At 38.2% G+C, this 23,460-nt stretch overlaps 1 protein-coding gene across 2 annotated transcripts in view; it reads right to left on the bottom strand.

Moving 5' to 3' along the window:
* The window catches only part of STK4 (serine/threonine kinase 4), an 87,114-nt gene that overhangs the window by 33,458 nt on the left and 30,196 nt on the right, over positions 1–23,460 (bottom strand). For both annotated transcript variants that reach the window (XM_014859855.3, XM_044748049.2), the window contains exon 10: positions 4,432–4,589. In XM_014859855.3, coding sequence (XP_014715341.1) covers positions 4,432–4,589 — 158 coding nt within the window. The remainder of the gene's footprint in view (positions 1–4,431; positions 4,590–23,460) is intronic.

The following is a 23,460-nucleotide window of genomic DNA, read 5'->3' as shown; positions in this document are numbered from 1 at the left end:
TGGCACTCCAGTCATCTCAGACTAAAATATTACAGTGTGTTTTTGGAAGATCCATGAGCCAAACTGGATTTAAGTTTACAGCTTTTTGTGGCTTTATAAATGGCAAAATGGGAGGGTCTAAATTCTCATAAAAGCAACATTCATTTCTAAAAATCCAATCTGTTTATAGAATATGAAATACCAATTTTAGAGAATACTGCATTTTCAAGCACCTTTTACTTATACTTTAATTTCTATATATATTAAACATTAAAGGAAATCTTGGTTGCTTATTCAACTTGGCAAATAAGGCAATTAAATTTTAGAAGTGCAACAAGTATTCCGTTTCAGATGAAAATAGGAAGGTTTTTGTCAGTATTAAATTCTGCTACTCCCGAGTAAATTACTTCCTATTTGCCATTTTGGATGAAAAGTTCATTTCAAAACAGCAGCTGCCTTCACAGGAAGAAAGACAATATCTTTTTCATAATTAAATACTGCCACCCACACAGAAAGTTTCTCTCTGAGACTGTGAAGGGAAACGTTAGCTTGTCTGACACACAAGCTTCTTTAAGCTTAGTGAGATTATTCCGAACACTTTCTTCCCTCAACAGAGTGGCTCTTTCTTTGCCACGTCACTTACAAATGTACATTTTCCTTATTTGACGTGTTCCTTTGGTACCTCCAGTTAGAGTACAGGAGACTCAAAAGGGAAGTAAAAGGAAATTTAAAAATCATGCAATGTTAACAAAATACAAATACATCCTTCTCTCTGCATTTCTGGAGTACCTAACGGGAAAGAAACTTACATGAATTTCATGGGTTAGACTCATGCATAAGGTAGGATAAGACACAGATTACTGGGCCCTGGCCCCAGAGATTCTGGTTCAGTGCGTCTGGGGTGGGGCCTGAGAAACTGCATTTCCAACAAGTTTCCAGGTGATGCTGACACTGCTGGTCTAGGGACTATACTTTGAGAAACATTATTTTAGACTATTATTTCAAAAGCTTGATTTAGGATTAAGCTAAGAGCTATAGAGCAAGAACATCCAGGCACTGGGGCCAGCCGGTGGCACAGTGGTTAAGTTCGCACACTCCACTTTGATGACCTGGGGTTCACAGGTTTAGACCCCAGGTGTGGACCTACACACCACTTACCAAGCCATGCTGTGGTGGGGTCCCACATACAAAATAGAGGAAGACTGGCATGGATGTTAACTCAGTGAGAATCTTCCTCAAGCAAAAAGAGGAAGATTGGCAACAGATGTTAGCTCAGGGCCAATCTTCCTTACCAACAAAAAAAGAATATTAAAGCATTAAAAATAATTTTAATTTGATTTTTGGTACTTTTTGATAAAGCAGCTCATGTACACCCCACCTCAATTTTCTTTCATTGCTTCATGTGAAATTCTCTCAAAAAACATTTAAAAATGAATTCTCTTGAAATTTGATGGTAAAAATAGTACAAAATTTTGTCAGGATGAGTTGGCTCAGCGCAATGTGGACATAACAAACAAGTCCAAATGATTTAGAGCAAGAGTCCCCAAATCAAACGCTCTTAAAAGCCAGGCAGGTCAGAGAGTTAATACAAAGGAATGAGGCAGGCCAGATACTGAGAACTGTGGAAGTCATACCCAAGGAGGGCGGCTGCTCCTCAGCTCCAGACAACCATCACCCAGTAATGCAGGTCTGTTATGGCCAGATCGTCCAAGTTTTCAAAATAAGCTGGAGATCCAACATTTGATTTAAAAGCTCTTAGTTTTTAAATATAGGCAACTAATTTACAATTTTTGAACACTGCATAGGACACCCAGAAAAGTCTGGGGGCTGGATGCTGCCAGTTTGTCACCCCTGCTTTAGAGGGAAGTCTCAGGACCCTTCTGCAGAGGCCAGCAGTAACACAGGCTGGGAGTGCGCTAACCTAGTCACTGCGCTCATGGGCCCACTCCCTCCAGCAGTCACCTCCTTCCAAAATAAAAAGCACTCTCTCTAAAGACCTACGAAAGCCTCTTTGCATAAGCAGCTTTGCCCACTGAAACAAGTTCCCTGCCAATGATCTTAGTATGGGAAAATTATGGCAGAGAGAAGCGAAGTCCTCAATCACTGGAATTACTGATCCAAAAATAACGCTTAGCTTAAAGGGACTGAAATTTCAGGATCACTAACTTCTATAACATTAAAAAAAAAAAAAAGGAAACTAGATCTAGGAAGACAGGTTTGAGCATTCTTAGGCATTCCATCACAATGATAATACGATTTGGTACCCAGAAGTTATATCATCTTTGCCTAAAGGCTCACTAAACTGAGAAAATCAGTCCTTACAAGTATGCTGAAGACAACTACACAGGCAACATGGAATAGCAAACACAGTAATTCAAATTTCAGGAGTCTACTCTGATTAACAGGGGCAGCCTGGAACACTGTGTTAAGAAGGATTCTGGAGCTGAATCCTGACCCAGTGGAAAATATGAATGCCAGAGGCCTAGAACAGAGGAATGGCAGCAGATGTGCCCTATATCTGGCCTCCTTTGTGCAGCAGACAACACTATACCCATGTTCAGAAAATCTAGTCTTCCAATGGTATTAATATAGCAGCTAAAATAATACTTTTAAAACATCAATAGGATCAAGTCACATCTTGCCAACAGCTTTCCGTTTCACTCAGAGTAAAGCTAAAGCCCTTATTATTACACAAGAAGCCCTTCATTATCTGGCTCCCCTTTACATCTCTGAGCTCATTCCTGCTACATGCCCCCTTGAGGCCATTCCAGACATCCTGTTCTGCAAACACACCAAGCAAGTCCCTGCCTCAGGACCTTGACATGTGCTAGTCCAGCTGCCTGAAAAGCTCTTCCTCTGGATAGTCACATAGTTCACTTCCTCATCTTCCTACCAATGAAACCTTCCTTAACTATTTAGAGCTGCTACATATTTACACCCCCGCGCACACACACACACTGTCCCCTCCCCTCCTCCACCAATCTCCTTTTCCTGCTTTACATTTTCTACAACACTTACCACCATCTGACACACTAAATACTTTATTTCCTTATTTTCCCTCTTAGAATGAAACCTCCATGACGCACGGGATTTTTTTTTGGCTATTCTGAACACTACTATGTCCCTAGAACACCGTCAAGCACATACTGGCACTTAAAACACTAGTAAGTAAATGAACGAATGAAGAGATAATTTAAAAAATGAACCTGGGTTCTAACATGGGGTCAGTGACTAACTGGTTAAATAACCTCAGGTGAGTTACTCTGGTTCTCAAAAGATCTCTATCATTAGTTGTATAAACTATGACTTGCCTGCCACTCTACAAAAGTAGAAATTATGTTACGGAAGAACGACATCACTTCCTCTAGGTCAGTCAGGAGAACAGTGGAAAGCCAGGCCTAGAAAGGCCTCCCAGGATGCAAATATAATGCCCAAACTAAGCTCTAATACACAACAACAGAACTATGATAGAATTTAACAATGTAAAAATTAAATATTCCTAAAGAGAAAATTCTTTTCTAAAAATATTCAGAAAAGGAATGCATACTCCATAGCTTACTTTCCCCCCAATTTTTTATTGCCTCTACTTATTAAATCTCTGTGAACATTAACAAGTGTCTGTGGTTGAGGGAGAACGTTCCACAGCAAGAAAAGGAAAAACACAACCAGTTTTTCATAAGAAACTTTGGAACAATTTAATATTCATCCTCGGACAAAATTCAGAATAATCCTCTTAGAGAGCCTAAAATTAGGATAAGGGTTAGCACAACAGCATCAACTGCCCTCCAGTCTAATTCTTGAATATAAAATCCCAATCCCAAATAAACTATTAAAGACAGTGCACCTTCACTTGGTGGGTGAATATTTCTTTTACCATTAACAACTTCAAACTCAAGAGAAAGAAAAAAGGCAAGTGAATAAAAGATTTTTAAAGTGAAAAGATGCCACTAATTGGGAGCCCAGAACTGCTTAAATATCAGTCAAAACCTTGTTGCCTCAAACTTACGAGGGCCTCAGGGGGCTGGCCTGGTGGCACGGCAGTTAAGTGTGCACGTTCCGCTTCTCGGCGGCCCGGGGTTCACTGGTCCGGATCCTGGGTGCGGACATGGCACCGCTTGGCAAAAGCCACGCTGCGGTAGGCGTCCCACGTATAACGTAGAGGAAGATGGGCATGGAGGTTAGCTCAGGGCCAGTCTTCCTCAGCAAAAAGACGAGGATTGGCAGTAGTTAGCTCAGGGCTAATCCTCCTCAAAAATAAATAAATAAATAAATAAAAATAAAAAACTTACGAGGCCTCAGCCAAGAGCTGCCACCACGGACGGAGAGAGGAGACCTGAACCACACAAGAAAATGCGCAGGCACTTTCAGTGACGTGACAGAAGTGGATGTGTGATAATTTCAAGTCACTTTCCCCAGCAGACAAAACGGTACATCTACTTCGACACTACTTACAAATTCGTAGTCTCCATCCTGTGGTACTTTCCAATCAGAAGAGGTCTTCAGCGGGCCAGGAACGCTCTTGCCAAAGCTGTTGATCTGATTTTCCTTTTCCTTTTGTTCAAAGTATTCAAGAAAAGATGGTTTTGCAGGCTGCATGGTCTCATCTCTTCCTGAAAACCAAGAAAATAAAAGGTGAAATATGTACCTTAGATTTCAGATAAGTTTAATAAACAGATCTATCTCCAGATGGATTACAGCCACTGGATCAGTGGCTCTTCTTGTTAAATAAGGACTCCTTCAAGGAAAATACACAAATGCTCACTCAGAATACTTCTTATAGCATTTAAGAGGACTCACGTGCCCTCAAAATTCATGCAAAGATTTCTCCAGGATCTATTTTTCTAGATGGAAAGAGTTGGTGATGCAATGATGCTGAGTAAGCTGCAAGTAATACTTTCCGGGTACCCTACAGCAAATAGTTGCTATAACATTTAGACTAAAAACAGAAGCAAGCAAAAGTATTTATTACCATCTACATGTACAATATTCTCTAAAGGCATTGGAGAACAGAAGGGGGGTGATACAGTAGAATGACTTCCCTTGATAATCTCACAATCTATCTGGACTAATGAGGGAAATATGCATGAAAAAGAAAATATAAGTAAATCACATTCCACTCCATGAAATATTATATAATTTTTAAGATATGATTTACAAATGGTTTATGATAAAGTTAAGGAGAAAAAAGAGGACGCAATATTATATATATAGTATGATCTCAACTCTGTAAAATCCTATACACAAGAGAAAAAATAAAGACTAGAAGAAAATATACCAAAATGCTAATAGGATGTGTCTCTGACAGCAGGAGTAGAGGTGATTCTATTGACTTTTAAACATTTTTTTAAAGAAGATAGTACAGGATAAATATGAAATAGAACCGATTATGAGTTACATGTGCCCAGAAGACGGAGAGATCTTACAAGCTGGGGTGGTCAGGAAAGACTGGTCAAAGGCGGCTTAGGGTGGGCCTCAAACCACCCCTGAGCACGGCTGGTAGCAGAGCAGAATCAGCAGTTATGTAGCAGCAGTTACCACATGGAGCAGAATTTCGCAGTTACAAGGTAGAACCAGTAACGAGGGCAGAAGAATCATTTCACCTGGTGTAACACAAAAACCTAGCTAGCCGAATGTCCTATTTCACAGGTTGAAGTAGCTTTGTGCTGGTGATTAGTATTCTAAAACTGGGAAGTACAGAAGGTTTTTTTACGGGGCTTTCCATGAACATGTGGGTTTATATTGCCCTTCTCCCAGTAATGAGAAAAAACACCAGAAGGTTCAGAGCCTTAAGAAGTAGATGGGGAGGGGTCTAGAAGATTCAGAACAGCAAGTGTTTCTCTCCAGGCACCTCGTTCCATGCAATCTTATCTCCTAACACTTGTCTAGTCCGGTTTCAAGCCAGCACCCTGACTGCCTCACAGACGTCTATCCTACTCTCTATCACCACTGCCGAGGTCAACAGCAGCCAAGCCCAGATCTGCCCACTTCCAGACGCTGCCAATAGCTTACTTCACTGTTGCCTCCTCACTTAGTAGGGATTAAACACAATATGTGCTAGGACCAGTCAATGATTATGTGCTGAAGGTGCGTTTTGTTTTGTTCTAGATGTGATGTTAAGTGCTTTTCATGCTTATTTTGTGTAACTTTTAAGTTAAATTTAAGGTATTATTTTAAAATATAGTTCTGAAGGAACCACAACAAAATAAAACCTGTCAAAATGGGGGTGTTTTGGATTTGCTAACACATCAGGAAGCTCAGTCCTTTTGATCAGTCCCCTCCTCTGGGACCACCAGAGGAGAGGACTGGCTCAGAGACAACTCTGCAGCCAGCCCCCACATAATCCCGCACATAAAAAAGGAGTGTTCAGAGAGCCTCCTGGAGCCAAGCCACTGCCACAGCGCTACCGACTGCTGACATATACAGTATACAGTGTACTCTTATAAAAACACCCTGACTAGATACACCTACCAGCTGAACAGAACACCAAGTCCAGAAACAGAAGAGAAAGCCCAAATGGCTATCCAAACAACCAGATGGGTATCTGGAAAAGGATTAAACTGGATCCACATCTCGTACCTTAAACCAAAAAGCTCCAAGTGGATAAGAGCTCTAACTGTAAAAATGGAAACCATAAGTACTAGAAGAAGACAGCGTGAATGCCTTTAAAATCTGGTGTGGAAAAAGGCTTTCTAACTGTGACAAAAACCCAGATGCAATAAAAAATCGATAGATAAAAACTCTTTGCGTGAAGAAGAAATCACAAATTTTAAAAAATTAATAAGTACACATATACTATAAGCCAAGATAAAAGACAAACGATGAACTGGAAGAAAATAATTGCAACAAATACCATGAATTTTTTTTAAAGAACTAGTTTAAAAAAAAATTTGAGTCTTTTATATATTAGGCAGATAAGCTCCCAAATATACAAAGAATACCCAAAATCAAGGAAGACCAAAAAAAAGAAGAAAAATGGGCTAAAGACTTGAAAAGACAGTATACACACAAAGATATCCAATTAGTCCTTAAACATGAAGAAAATGCTTAGGTTCACTCATAATAAGAGAAACTCAAATCAAAACTACTTAGAGATGCGATTTCTTAACATTTCAGATTGGCAAAAATTCAAAAAGTTAACAACACGCTATCTATTGGTAAGGCTGTGGGGACAGACACAGGCACTCTCATATGTCGATGAACTGGAATGCCGAGTAGTACAAGCCCTACGAAGGGAATCTGGCAACATCTAAATATCAAAATATGAAATAGGGGAAGGTACACAAGAGCTTGGGTGTGTTGTATTTAAACTGGGGTATTAACATGAACTCATGGTCAACTAAAAAAAGAATCCGAGTCAGCCCTGATGGCCTAGGGGTTAAAGTTCAGCATGCTCTGCTTCAGCAGTCTGGGTTCAGTTCCCGGGCACAGAACCACATCACTCATCTGTCAGTTGCCATGCTGTGGCAGCGGCTCACATAGAAGAACTAGAAGGACTTACAACTAAAATATACAACTATTTTAGCTGCTTTGGGGAGAAAAAAGATTCCAAGCTTTTTTCATTAAAAGGCATTGAAGCAACGACATCCCATTACCAATGAGCACAGCTAGCACTCAGATGCTGGTTTCCAAATACCATTCCCCAGTAAGAGGAACTAAGGCTTCCTAAGAGAAACAAGCAATTCCAGGTCCAGGACAGGAAAAGTACAAAGTAGGCCTGGAACATCTTTTTGCGCCAAAAAAAAAACCAAGTACTCAAAACCTAAAGGGACATATCAAAAAGACACAGAAGCCACCTTGAGGGGTTCCCACTGGTAAATTTTGGGACACTTTGAGCATCAAAAAAAATACACTGAACAAAAAGAATCTATGAGCTCAAACTAATAATCTACAGTGAAGGGGGTTGGGAGAGAAGGAAAAAGCCCTTCCTTAGAAAAATCACACTTGACAACTGTATTGTGGTAAGAAAAGGGAATATCCTCTTTCTTAGGAAATACATACAAAACAGAATATCTCCTTTCTTAGAAAATACACCCTGAATGTTTGAGGGTAAGTTGCATATATCATGCACCAACCTCTCCTCATTACTTCTGGCATTTCATGTCTGTTTATCCAGCCATCTTTATATATGCACAGAGAAACGACTGAAATGAGTTCGTCAACAAAAATGGCAATTCTGTATAGAAATAACAGGAAATGTAAAATATGTTCCCCCTGTGGAATTGTTACAAAAACCATAAAGATAATTTTTTTAAAAAGCATCATATCCAACAATAAAAATTGTATAATTGGTACAATATACTTCTGTGATGTTTTATCAATTCCTTTCAGTTGCAATATAGGCAGATTTTAGACATTAAACTCCTAAACCAGGGATGAAACACCGTAGTCTAATTCTAAACCATGTCATAAAGATCAAAGAAAAGTCTGTTAAGCTAGAGTATAGTCATTCATTTAATTCTATCACCGTCTAGATGAGAAAATGAGAACATGTGTTTTCTTCATATTTGAATTCTTTCTATTTGATGATGATAGCACTTCGCAACACCCTTAAAGATTTCTATTATGTTTGGAGTTAACACACAAATTATTCTTTGTCCCTTTCAACAACTAAGGGTCACAAATAAGAAACTCTACCTAAAATATCCTTTCTTTCATCTTTTGATATCAACACCAGGAAGCTGACAATACCTAATATTTATTAGAAATCAAAGTTCCAAAAACTATAGTGAATTTTGTAATAAGAGTAATTTTAATCTAACCACATATTCAGGCATAAGCTGGGAGTAAAATTCACACATATATAAGAAACGTAATTGTAGTGAAATGATTAGTTAAATGGTGGGTGTATCAGATTACAAAAAAGCTGAAGTTGATTTTGGAGACAGAATAATACACTAGAAAAACACCTATCCTGGGGTTCAAAGATCTATCCTGGTGCTCACTAAGTGATCTTGGGAAAACCACAGGTTCCAATCTACAAAGAGAAGCCACTGGACCGGATTATTTCTACTGTCCCATTGCAGCATTGAAAATTCCATGATTCTAAGACTCGACGGTAGCTTATGAAAACATTTATGCCCAGTTACTGACAACCATTCAAAAGAAGTTCTTATCTCCAGAGGGACTGTGACACTTAGATGTGTATGGGCATAAACCAAAGACCAGACCAAACTGCAAAACAGTTAAGACTCAACAAATATTTGTGACAGGACTGTCTGCTTCTTTGCTTCTTTTTGTTGTGGTTAGTGCTGTTTTTTGGCTTTTTTAAACAGATGAAAGAGATGACCAAATTTTCCTTGGCCCAAACTGTAATAAAGATATTATCGAGAGATGCTTGTTATAAAAATGTTTTATATAACTAAAGCTGAAGAAATAAACAAATCAACTAGTAACGGAAGCCACCTCAACTGGCAAAAACAGTAGGCATTCAAAAACAGATGAATTTTTGATCCCAAATTTAGTGATTCCAGAAATTAACTGCCTACACCACAATGATTCTTTCTTTAAGTGAGATTGCTTCACTGATGGATTAAGTTTATATGGAGGAAAGAGCCCTCCTATTGTGACCAACATGTCCTTAAGAACACTGTAATTAAATTATAGCACTTGTTCTCGGTCTAACTTTATAGGCTGAGATGTGCATTACTATCATAATTAGTACCTAAGATAGAATGTTTGCAAAAATGGCCACAATAATTTCCTCCCCGTACCCCTGGTATCCTTGCCCTTTAGTAGCACCATCCCACAGTGACTCTGGGCCTGGCCATGTGACTTGCTTTGGCCACTGAGACAACAGCAAAGGTATTGCAAGCAGGGACTTGAAAAGTGCTTGTGCGTCCTACTACCATGTAACAAACCTGAGGGAGCCTGCTGGATGATGAGACACCATGTGGAGAGAGGCCCTGGACAACAGACTGCCTTAGCTGAGGCCTTCATAAGTCAGCCAGCCCCAGCTGCTATCGCACCAAGTGACCACGAAGTTTTGAGGTGGTTTGTTATGCAGCAAAAACTAAGCGATACAGTGTCTCTCTCTCTCTTCCTCACACACACACTCACACTCCACTCTATGTCTACAAAAAGCGTTCCATTCTTTGGGAACTCAGGTTCAAATTCAACTAACATTTATTGAATGCCTTCTAAATTTCAGGCTTTTTACTAGATGCTTTCACATGATGGTCCGATCCAAACTTCACGAATACCACGTAAATAAAGAAATAAAGTAGGAGGGACAAGGACTGGTGCTTATTAGGCACCTCCCAAGGGCCAGACACTGTACTACTTCACTTAAGCCTCAAATCTTTTGAGGTATGTATCTCTATTTCCACCTTTAGGTGAGAAATTTGCCTAAGATTGTGTGCCTAGCTACCAACAAGGACAGGTTTTGAATCCTAATCATCCAGTTTAAGACTGGTGAGCTGCAATATCTCATATTGCAAATTCTCTAAAATCAAATGGAAAATTCTTGACATGTCAGAACTGCCAGGAAGCTAAGTGCAGAAAGAGTAGGGGAATGGAATTTTCCCAGTAACCTTATCTTTGAACTCTTCTTTCAGCACTCCTGACTAGACGATCAAGTGTGTTGGACAGCCTGTCAGGACTGCAAAGTGTAAGAGAATCATTCCACGCTGAGTAAAGGCAAAGCCGTCCCCAGGGCTTCAGCTGGCTGCTGGGCTTTTTGTTTCAGCTTGAGTGAGGGCATCCTTTCAGAGGTATCCCAGGAAATGAAGACGTTCAGCTGAATGATAATACCAGAAACCTGAAGCCATAGGGAGAATGCACTGAAAGAAAAGTCAAACTTTGAGAAGAGCCACGTCTTGTTCTGATGCTTTTATCTGATGCACGAAATACATGAATTCCCATGCTGTGACTGGCCCATTTTTCTTTGTAAGCAGTATCTGGCAAGCTAAATGGACAATCTGTCTAAGCCCACAGACAAAGGGGTGAATTCATAAGCAACTGTATCCTACATTTATTTTTCTTTGAAAAATGCTATGTAGAAGCAAAAGGACCCAACAACACAAATGTCCATCAACTTATGAATGGATAAATATAATGGAGTATATCTGTACAGTGGAATATTATTTGGCAATAAAAAGGAATGAAATACTGATACGTGGTACAACATGGATTAACCTTGAAAACATTACGCTAAATGAAAGGAGCCAGTCATGAAAGGCTACATATTCTATGACTCTATTTACATGAAACATTCAGAATAGGGAAATCTGTAGAGACAGAAAGTAGATTAGCAGTTGCCTAGAGCTGAGTGGTGAGTGGGGGGGATGGTAAGTGACTGCTAACAAATTCAGAGTTTCTTTAGGGGGTGATCAAAATGTTCTAAAATTAGATTGTAAACAAAATAGGGTCTATTCATATAATGGAACATTATTCAGCCATAAAAAGGAATGGAGGCACCGGCCCAGTGATGCAGTGGTTAAGTTCGCACGTTCCACTTCAGTGGCCCAGGGTTCACTGGTTCAGATCCTGGGTGCAGACCTACACACAGCTTGTCAAGTCATGCTGTGGCAGGTGTCCCACATATAAAGTAGAGGAAGGTCGGCATGGATGTTAGCTCAGGGCCAGTCTTCCTCAGCAAAACAGTGGATGATTGGTGGCAGATGTTAGCTTAGGGCTAATCTTCCTCAAAAAAAAAAAAAAGAAAAAAGAAAGAAAAGAAAAAGGAATGGAGTACTGATACAGGCTACACGGGTGAACCTTGAAAACATTAAACTAAGTGAAAAAAGTCAGACACAAAGGCCACATTTTGTATGATTCCATTTATATAAAATGCCCAAAATAGGCAATCCATAGAGACAGAAAGCAGATTAATAGTTGCCTGGGGAGAGGGGGAGGGGGTAATGAGAAATGACTGCTAATAGGATTGTGGTCTCTTTGGTGGGTGATGAAAATGTCTGGAATTCAACAGTGGTTATGGTTGCACAACCTTGTTAATATACTAAAAAACCCACAGAATTGTAACTTTAAAATGGTGAATTTTATGATAGTGAATTACATCTCAATTAAAAAATAATAAATTTTTAAAAATTAGAATGTGGTGATGGTTCCACAACTCTGTACATATACTAAAAGCCATTGAATTGTATCTTTTAGATCAGTGAATTATATGTGAATTATACATCAGTAACTCAAAAAAAACCTGAAGGATCCCTTTCCTCTACTATTTACCACTTTTATTTCTGGATTCATGTAAGCTGTCTTTCAATGTAGCCAAAGTAGTCATAACTGGGAAGGAGCCTGATCAAAGACTGAAGCCCACCTTTTCCTTTGGAATGACCATCCACTAGAGTTAAGCTTTATTCCCTTCCATTTGAAACATTCATTTTAAAGACTGCCACTAAGTAAACCACAACGGTTAATGTACTTTCCTTAATTTCTCAATAATTACTCTTTTCTACCTTCATAGTAATTAATTCTGTTTAAACTAGACAACTGGGCAGTCTGCATTTTCTTCTCTGTTTCACGCATGAATATTTGCAAGAAAAAAAACTCGACTAATCCCTCAAATATTTTCTTCCGGCTTGGAATAATATGCCTTGCCGTAGGGCTGTTTTTGGTGTTTTAATCTAACATTTATGATGTGTGTGTGGCTTTGGTTCTGTTTTGTTACTGGGCACCTAACTGCTCTACATGCATTAACTCATTCAATTGCACAAGCTATTATCCAAGTTTCTATGTACAGCCCTAGATATTCCTTTGACTGCTCTTTGACTAAGAACTGCTGGGATCACATTACGAGGTTCCCTAGAGCCCAGGAGAAGGTTCCCCGGGGGCCAGCTGGAATAACTCTTCAGATAACCAGTTTTGGTAATTGCCTCTACCTAAACTGATTGACTTGACTTCTGGGCAATGGCGCTCTAGTTCTTTTCTGGTGATCTGCCACACATCTATTCAGAGAGCTCTAAATCCAAATTTCACAGGGTTACTAACTAGAGCAATAGAGGCAGCACATCTGAAAAGATACAAAAGGTTCACAGGTAAGAATGATCCATATCTTGGTTACTGCAACAATTTCCAAATGGTCTCACCTTTCAGTCTTTTCAAACTTGGCACCACCCAACTGACCCTCCTAGAAAACCACTTTCTCACATGACTTTTCTGGTTAAAATCTCTTTACACCACCCAACTACCAATAGAATCGAACTCACATTTCTTATTCTGGCATTCAAGGTGCTCCAATACCTGGTCAACACTCACTTCAGCCAAACTGAATGTTCAATATTCTAGGTGTCTACCTCCTGATTTTGCACCTGCCTGGAATATCCTCCTCCAGCCTTTCTGCATATCTAAGTCCTTGCTTTCCTTCTCACACAATCTTTAACACTTTTCTGTACCACTTACCCAGCATTTGGCCTAGTATTGTATTAGCTTCTTATGTAGAGGTCCTATCTTAGCTCCTCAACTAAGTTATGTCAACATCAAATACCACTATCTGAAGCACCCAGGGTAATGCTCCAGACTTACAAGGAATTAGAAACAACAGTTACAGTACAGTAGGCACTCTGCAAATTTTAGATAATGATAACGACAAATGTCATCTTCCCCCATTAACCTATAAATTCCTGGTCAGCAGTAAATGTCTCATTTGGCTTTTGTACACTGCACAGTAATGACACATAGTGACTACCCAATAAATACTTCTTGGTTGGTATTAAATATTTATTTCTAACAAATACTGATTCCAAGGTGATATTTTTTAGAGCATAAACACTTAAGAGAATCATCTACTTTTTCTTTATAGACCCATTTAAATTGATCAAAAGCATCTTCATTTTCTTGCTGATCAAGAGCAAGCAGGTCAGAACAGCTTAGAGCACCAGAGAAACACATTCCCCTAACTGATCCAAACTGATGGATCTGCCCCTTAGGCAAAGAGCCGAAGCGTACCTTTTGGGACTCATCTGCCTTTGTCTGTCATCACCCACCATGCTACTGCCCTCTCTTGGAAAATACACTTCCCCCATTGCTATTCCTGGCTCTCCTTTTACCAATTTAACTCTAATGGAGCATCTTGTCTTCTCAAAAATAGAGGCCTTGAGCCCTTCGCCCAAGTCACACTGAGCTCTGGTACTTTCATACCCTAATATGTGGTCTGGCAGGGTGTTCTGAATGAATTTGCAGGCACCACGTGTCTGTGTTTTTTGGCTCATCCCAAAAGAATCAAGAATGTTAATGGTTTCCAAAGATAAAAGTGAGCCCAACATCTGGACACAATTAGAAAAACTGCACAAACAATTAGGATTTAGTCTCCACTCTGGCAGGATGACCTCAAATTCTTTGTGCAACTGAGAGAAAGGTCTAAGGACCAAAATGTCTGCTTTTCTATTGTAAATGGAAGAGGGAGCTTCCTCTCACTCAGGAGGGAGCTTCTGATAAATGCACAGTGAACCACAGCGATTATCTTTCAGAGATGGAAAAAAATCCAGTCAGTAACAAATTCCACACATTAAGATAACGTCTGAAAGTTCACAAAGGAAGGCTCATGTGGATCCAAAGTCTAGCCTTCCTTAAAATCTGCCATCTTGTATTTTGAGCTATTTAACAGATTTTCAAAACATCTATCATCTTATTGCCAAGGAATGTGAAACACACACACACACCCCCACAGACACACACAGACAAACACACTCTCCCTCTCTTCTCTCTCTCAGCACATTTTTAAAACATCACTGAAACTGACAAGTGACCTTCCTTTAGATCAACCGTTTTCACGCCTGTACTCAGACACAGAGGTGGCACTTACGGAACACCATTAATACAAGGGTGGAAACTAAAAAACATAAAAAATATAACTAGCAAGAGAAAAGGAATTAGGATGCAGAAAAGTGCCCTGGTTGAAGGAATTTTTAGGTCTCATGAAAAAGCTACTGCCACACATTTAAAGATGCATATACTTACTAAACTCCTCATAATTTTTAAGCATTTATAAGCATTGCTAAGTATTTTACATACATTATCTCATATCATCTTAACAACCCTACAAAGTAGGAACTTTTTTGTCCCATTTTTTCAGACTAGGAAACTGAGGCTCAAAAAGGAAATAACTTGCTAAAGCTGACAAAGCTGATAAGATTCTGAGCCAAGTTTCAAACCAAAGACTCTGATTCCAAAAATTAAGGTTCTTTCCACTACTCCTTTTTCTTTCCCTTACCCCTACTGAGAGATACGTTTCTAACAAAACTAAATGTTTAAAGTTTTAGCTTTAGTATGTATAATTAACCTAATGCTATTTGAAATTCCCATATGATGCTGGCTGTGAGTGGTAAGGACACACAGACACTTAACAGTCTCTGATGATACTTTTAAATATTGTGAGTGAATCAGAATTAGACAGTAAGGCTACTGTGGTAAAAGAAGTGTTAACATACCTGCCGTACTTTATGTCCTATTTACCATCCTTGCAAATGTCATCATCTGAGTCAGAGAGAATGAGATAGAGAACACACAAGGGAGGCAATGTTATACCAAGCCCCTTCAAACAACTGCAGGTGGAAAGAAAATAGGCTGTGAGTCAAGAATTTCCATCTTATGCAGCTCCAAAATTAGTATCTGATGGACAGCGTTGAAATAAAATCATTTCAACAAGAGCCTGCACTTTGGTTTTAACAGGAGGAAACTCTCAGCAATAAAAGGTGCCTTCATGAGCTTTAGGACTTTCTGGGGAACTATAAATACAAAATGTTTCTACCACATAATAGTATCACAGTAATGTACCCAAAACATGCTTCTGAGTTGCCCTAACTTAATTATGCCACTATGCTTTGAAGTTCTATTTTAAAGACATTAAGGCAGCTACTGCTCTAGAATAAAAATTAGAAATTTATGAACGAAGTTCGAGTTTTAAATAGAAAATCATCCACTCACTCTCTTTAGTTCACTCAGTCTAATTTGAAAGGCGTGAATCAGTGGAAACAATCTTTCAGTTCAGTGGTCCAAGTTCTGCCTCCCCTTGGCCTATTACACCTGGAGATGAGGACAGGGAACCGGTTGCTAGGCATCTCTTGAGAATGCAGTAAGGACAAGAAAACTATGACATCACAGCCAGAGTCTTGGGAGGGAGAACTGTTGCATACAAAGTCTTTAGTAGATGGGGCACATATTATAAGTCGCCATCCTTTGGCTGGTCATTTCCTGTTTGAGCCAGAAGCATTTAAATGCTAAACTACAAATTTGTGCAAATCAAGCTATCTCAGTTGCTCCAACATTTTTTTTGTTGATTATCTCTGCCTCTGAAAAAAATCTTCCTTTTGCTTTCTAATATACTTTATATTTGATATATTATCTAAATATAATAATATACTTTATTTACCAAAATATTTTTAATATGTTTTGAAAGTGTGGATTCTTTTTATGCATCTAGTATAGAACTACAAGTTCTCATTTTAGCTCCTGAATGTTAATGACCTATTTGAAAATGATCAAATTAAACATAGGAGAAATTACCTTTCTTTAAAAAAAGATGTTTGCGGGCCAGCCCCAGTCGCCTAGTGGTTAAGTTTGGCATGCTCCACTTCAGTGGCCCAGGGTTTGGTTCCTGGGGACAGACTTACACCACTCGCCTGATAGAGGCCATGCTGTGGCAGTGGCTCACATACAAAAAGAGAAAGACTGACAACAGATGTTGGCTCAGGGCAAATCTTCCTCAGGAAAAAAAAGACACAAGGATGTTGGCTTGAGAATGAAAAGGTGAAACCATTTTTCTGTATATTAAGACACACCAAAAAAAAAAACAACCATGTACAATTTGATATAAAACACAAAGAAGACAATATATACAAAATTTAATTATTTTCACAGCACTACTAATGGTATTTAATGGCAATATATTACTTTGAATGACATTACATTAGAAATGATTAACATTATCCTAAACCTCTGGGATATGCTTGATTTTCCAAAGCACATATTTCTATCAATACTAATGACAGAAATAATGCCTGAATCGGTTAGTAAAACCTGACACCTCAAGATACCATTTTATTAGGAAACTCTTAAGTGAAACTCCTTCAGTTTATGAACGATCCTAAATCAGACGCTTGAGGTTTATTTCTAAAAACCACGTTCATGAATAGGAAGAATTATCATAAAGATGGCAATTCTGCCTAATTAATCTATGTATTCAATGCAATTCAGTCAAATCCCAGTTGTATTCTACAAAATTTGACACACAGATGCTAAAATTTATATGAAAGAATAAGGATGCAATTTTCAAAGAGTAATCTGTGCTGAAAGAAAAATAAGAAGGGTAAAGGGAATTTAGGTCAAGGAAGGCCTGAGAAGATAACAGGACCAAAGACCTGAATGAAGGGAGAAAGCAAGTCTTTCAGATGGGAAAAATCAAATTAGATGACTATAGCTCACATTATAAAGAAAATCAAATTCCTGATATATTAAAGAAAGTCCTAAATATGAAAAGTAAAACTTCACAACTTTTAGAAAAAAAAATAGACTATTTTTAAGACATCTAGGCGGCAAAGAATTTCTTGAAGAAGACGCAAAAAGCATACTGTATAAGAAATTCAGACAGATGTAACTTCAGGAAATAAAAGTTGCCCTCCAAGAAATGACCCTGCAGAGTTAAAAGCACACGTCACAAGCTAGGAGAAAATATTGACAAGCACATAACTGACAAAAATTAGTATCCAACATATAAAGAACTACTGCAAATCAGTTTAAAAAAAAAGACAATAAAAAGGAAAAAGGGCAAAGGCTATTCCCAAAGAAAGCATTAGACTCTTGTGTAGTCAACAGAGAAATAAATTAGAAGAAAACTAAAGAGGCTAGGCAACAAAAGCTATAAATTGTCATTATTAATATTTATTTTGATACATAAAATAACTTTCCCCAAGTCAATTCTGCATAAGAATTTTAAGTTTTATCTTAAAAACTTATTCAACTACTTGGTTAGGGCCATTTTAGCTGGTGATAGTTTCAAAACTATAAGCATGGTAAAATGCTGCAGAAAGAGAACAGCAATTCTGGTTAAGGTCTACCAAGAAATCTGGGAAGAGAAAGGAAAGGTTTAAACTATTTTGCGACGTTTTGGCTGACCTCAGTCTTATCTGAACTGTGCCAAGTCTGAGGTATCCAATCTGCTACCTAAATAAAATAAAGACATTGTCCTAGTGTTGCTGTGGTTACTTAAAACAGATTTTAAAATAAATAAAGATCTTGATATAGAATAAAGCCTGCCATGGTAAGGGGATTGTGCACACAAGCGGGAACACAATTTTAACTCATAACCTATCACAGAGCTCCCTCTACTGGCCCAGAGCAAGTACAATGGTCCTAAGACCAACAGAGACCCTCTCACGTCACTTCAGGAATGTGCCCTTCAGTTCTTGGGAGCAAACAAAGTTCTTCCATTGCCCTTATCAAAAACAAAACAAAACAAAAAAACACCACTTATGTAGACAAATAGCCTTCCAAAGTTCCCAAACTGACATTTTATGCAGACATGGGTTTTCACAGTAGTGTGGGCCATGGTTCACCTCTGTAGTTCTTACTGGTGTTCTTGAGTCTCTTTTAAAGAAATCAAATCTCACCCTACTCTAATCCCCTCCCTCCAACCACAATCTGATCCTTTACTGTAGATTCAGATACACACAACCAAAACATACTGCCTCAGATGTAACAATGTCATTACCCCATCTACAGAGGCAGGTCCCCTTTGAAAACCATTTGCCCTTTGCATCTAGAAATCCTGGGGGAAACATAGCTAGTTATTCAAACAACCAAGAAGGAGAGGGATATTATTGCCAATGTATGGCCCATAACATAAGCCTCAGTCCTGGCCCTCAACAACTTAACAAAGGGGCTCTGCTAGGAGCAGCATAATATAATGGTTAAGAGCATGAGCTCTGAAACCAAACATATCTGGCATCAAGTCTTGGCTCTTCTCTTGCTCACTATGTAATCACGAGCAAGTTACTTAACCTCTTGCTTAAGGGATTCAGTTTCTGCTGCTGTAAAATGGGGCGTGGCTATACTTACTACACAGCACGGTCCTAACGATTAAAATATGTGAAGTGCTTATAAAAGATAAAGCACAGTGCCTGACATATTTTAAGTGCCTAATCATTAATGATGATTAGAAAGTTATCTCTCCTCCTGAGTATAATTTTATATGATAAATAATTGTTTCTCAAGAAAAAGATATTTCTGAAATCTCCTCAGAAGCCAGCACCAGTCTTACCCTGAATTTTGATGAGTTTTATTTTACGGATCTAATACCCACTAATGTAAGGGTAGGCTTCCAAAAGAAATCAGAAATTCAGGAGAACGAAAAGAACACAGACTCTGGAGTTCTTTCGATTCCCAGATCCACCACTTCCTAGCCATGTGACCATGAGCAAATAACAACTCTGAACCTGTTCCCTTATACAGAAAATATAGAAACATCATCGTCAAGACGATTGAATGAGCTGATGCACTACAGGCCTCCCCTCCTGCTCCAAACACATAGAAATTCTAGACTTAAAAACAAAATAAAAACATGAAGTGCTCACAACCAGGACAGGAAGATGGCAAAAACAAGAAAGGAACCCAGAGCACGGAGCTAAGTGACCCAATGGGAAAACCAAACCACAGAGACTAGTTTTAATGCTGATGTAGGAAAAGGAATCAGGATAAAGACAGAAGTTAAGACATATCTATAAAGAGGGGCCTAGAACTCAACTCCCAGCATAAAGACAAGAGCCAAGACTCTACCCACAAGCTAAAGGAAGGACATGTCTTAGGAACGGCTTCTGCCCATGTAAGGTATGGAAAGAGTTAACTTCTAGAAATATAATTCCCTTTGCTATACCACAAGCATGCCTTAGAAATGAGAAATAATCTAAAGACTGCTTTGGAGAGAAATACCCCTTAAAGCCCCAACAGGATACTATACGACCCAAGGAACACAAGAGACCACCAAAGACAGCACTTTCCACTGAAGATAAGCTCACAAATAAACATCACAAAGCATGAGAAGTCTAACAGCATGAGAGAGAGCAGACACAACAAACAGCAGAAATTAGACCCAAGGTACTCCAGATAATAGATTGATCTAAAAGATACCTTAAAATAAAGACATTTATAATGTTCAAAGAGATAAAGGAATAAAATCTGTAAGACAAGAATAGGACATTACAGAAGGAGAAAAAGCATATTTTAAAATAACTAATTAAAACTTCTAGGAAGAGGGGCTGGCCCCATGGCCGACTGGTTAAGTTCATGCACTCTGCTTTGGCAGCTCGGGGCTCGTTGGTTCAGATCCTGGGCACAGACCTAGCACTGCTCATTAAGCCATGCTGAGGCAGCATCCCACAGAGAAGAACTAGAAGAACCTACAACTAGGATATACAACTATGTACTGGGGGGCTTCGGAGAGAAGAAAAAAAAAAAAAAAGAGGAAGATCGGCAACGGATGTTAGCTCAGGGCCAATCTTCTGGGGAAAAAAAAAAAACACACTTTAGGAAGAAAAAACTTTAGCCACTGAAACAAACTCTGGGTCAAACAGTTGATTAGACGTGGCTGAAAAGATAATTATAGAATTAGAAGAGAAAATTAGGGAAAACACACAAAGTGGCACAGAGAGATTTAAAAGATGGAAAATATAAAGGAGAAATGGATATAAAGGGAAGAAACTAAGGATGCTGACAGCTGTTATTAATCCTGGTGGAACGTGGTACAAACCTTCTGGAGGACAATATGGCAATATGCACACAAAGTATTCAAATACTTCTGGAAATTTTTCCCAGGAAACACTAAAAAGAAGGAACAGTTTATATGTAAGATGTTCCCTGCAGTTATTTATAACAGTGAAAAATAAGAAACAACCAAAATGCCCAGCAATGGGTAAATGATTAAAAACCACTGTGAAGTGTGATAAATATAAAAAGGACTATGCAGCAACATGAAAAATACATATGCTTATTAAGCAGAAAACAGAATATCTAGCAAATAATTACTGTATAGAAACCATACAGGCATACGGTCAAGAAAAGGAGTTCTCCGCTGGAGAGGGTGAACTGCTTTCTTTCTTAACAGTGCGTTAACATTGCTATAATACTGTTGGTATAACAATTTTTAATACAGTAAAGGAGGATAGAGGAAAATGAAATATCTAACTTTTCTAAGACAAGGAATAAATGTTTTTAGATCTGTAAAATATAGTCAGTTGTCAAAAAGTGTACCAAAAAGTTCAGAAAAGTTTCTGACCTAGATGCCCTAAATATGAATTATGAATGCAAGAGTCTTCCTAGTTTAATATGAAAGTTTCCTTAAAATTAGAAACTAATGCAAACAACCATAGTGGTACATATGTCTTTTCTTAAGTTTACAGAGGGTAACAGTTATAATTTTAATTTTCAAGGATTAAACATTTCATATAAGTGGCACTAGATGAAAGTCTATTTTCACAAATTTTAACTTCTAGAAACTTCAGTTCTTATTAGGTGTGAGGTATATAATTTTTACAAATGTGTGGACTATTAGAGCTGTAAGGGAGAAAGAAAATTTAAATAAGCTTAGTAATTCTTTAATTTTACTGACTAGGGCGCGGAGGCCCAGACAAGGAAAGTAATTATCCAATACAACACAGATAGTACCTGAGCCAGGCATAGTCAGATAGTCTCCTTTAAATGTTTACAACTCAGTTCTGAAAAAATGATAAGATATCTGAGATATGCTTTCAATTAGTTCAGTCTGTTATTTTCTTTTGGGGGAGGATGAAATACGATGGGCAGTGAGATAATCATTTTTGAAACTGGGTGACAGGTCCATTGGGGTCATGAATCTTATTCTGTCCAATTGTGTATATGTTTTAATTTTCCATAAAAAACAGTTTAAATAAGTACTAAAACAATAAGGGGTAAAGATCTCAAAATAAGTAGCAAATCTGTCAAATTTGTGACCCCAAAACTGAATTATAAGACCTGTAGCAGACTGTCAACTGAGATTATTTAATGTCACTCAGCTGTGACTGTTGAGGTTTTTAAATGTTTTTTATCATGACTATAATAAAAGATGCCTGTTTTTCATTAGACATGCTAAAACTACCCAAGCTCAAAAACTGAACAAACAACCTATTGAATTAATTAGCAGTTGAAATATGAAAATTACATTTGGAACAAAATTAATTCTTTAAATAAAAAAGGCAGATTTTCCATAACACGTGCATGCACAACACATGTTAATAGGTCAGCCTAGTTATATCACATGGTGATTATATTCATCTGCATAACTACAGCCCTTAAAACAAGTAGAAGTTACAGCACTCAGAGTCAATGAAAAGAACTAAAGGTCAGCCGCTCATTACTACAAAACAAACCTTCCTAACAAATCACACTGGCTACTTAAAAGGAAACAAAGAAAAACCAAATTTAGTACATAGCATTCACCTGACAACTTACGCCACACAATGTGTCTGGGGGCTTCGATCCTGAGTTTAGGAGATGAAAAACACCCTAAGAACACTGATGCAATAAGAATTTAAACAGACTAGCAGGAGTGATAACGTTTTTACAAACTCTGCAGATATCCATTTTTAAGGTTATAAAAAAACAGTAAGAGGAGGAACAAGGGAGAAAAAAAGGATTCTTAAGGCAATGCAGAGTTCAAAGTCCTAATTTACAGGACACATTATGACATCAACAGTATTTTCGGTGGGAATATTTTTCTGGTAATAACTCTAGTTAATAATTTGGAAAATAAAATTTTAAATACCTATAATCCTATTACCAATAATAACTACTTTTAATATTTGATTTATGTCCCTCCAGACTTTTGTTTTTTTCAGTCTTTTCTATGCACGTTAACATACGTTAATTTATTTTTCACTTTTGTAAAACTGAAGACATGCTACAATTTTGATTCCTTCTCGTTTTCACTCAGTAACATACCATAAGTATCTCCCCAACTCACTAAGAATTTCTCAAAAACAGGATTTCCAATGTTTTTGTATGGTATAGCGTTCCAGCCTAAGGATGTATCGTGATTTATTTGACCAATCATCTGCTACTAAACAGTGAAGTTAATCCAGATTTTTTTTTTTACAATTATAAGTAACACATTTGGAAAAATTCTTGAATATAATTTGTCTATATCTTCAATCATTTTCTTGGACCAGATTCCTAGAAGTGGAATTTACTGGGTCAAAGGTTTGAACTTTTTAAACTCTTGATACACACTACATTCCAGAAAAGTGACACCAATTTACACATCCATCAACAGTATTACTACTCTTTCACCAGCTCCATAATTCTGACCAGAAGCCAAACACAGATGATGAGTCTTGGCCCCAAAACAGAAAGAAGAAAAAGAAAAACCTTTTCCCTTCAAAAACAAAGGGCTGATTATAAATACACAGACCTGAAAGGTGAAAACTAGAGCGGACCGCCTGAGGACCGCAGCCCTGGAACTGTCCGTCCAGCCACCACACACCAGCTGCCGCTGCCCTGAACTCATCCACCGAGCTT

The sequence above is a fragment of the Equus asinus genome, chromosome 15 (assembly GCF_041296235.1).
Source record: "Equus asinus isolate D_3611 breed Donkey chromosome 15, EquAss-T2T_v2, whole genome shotgun sequence".
NCBI classification, from domain to species: domain Eukaryota; kingdom Metazoa; phylum Chordata; class Mammalia; order Perissodactyla; family Equidae; genus Equus; species Equus asinus.
This window is presented reverse-complemented; position numbering and strand designations above follow the sequence as displayed.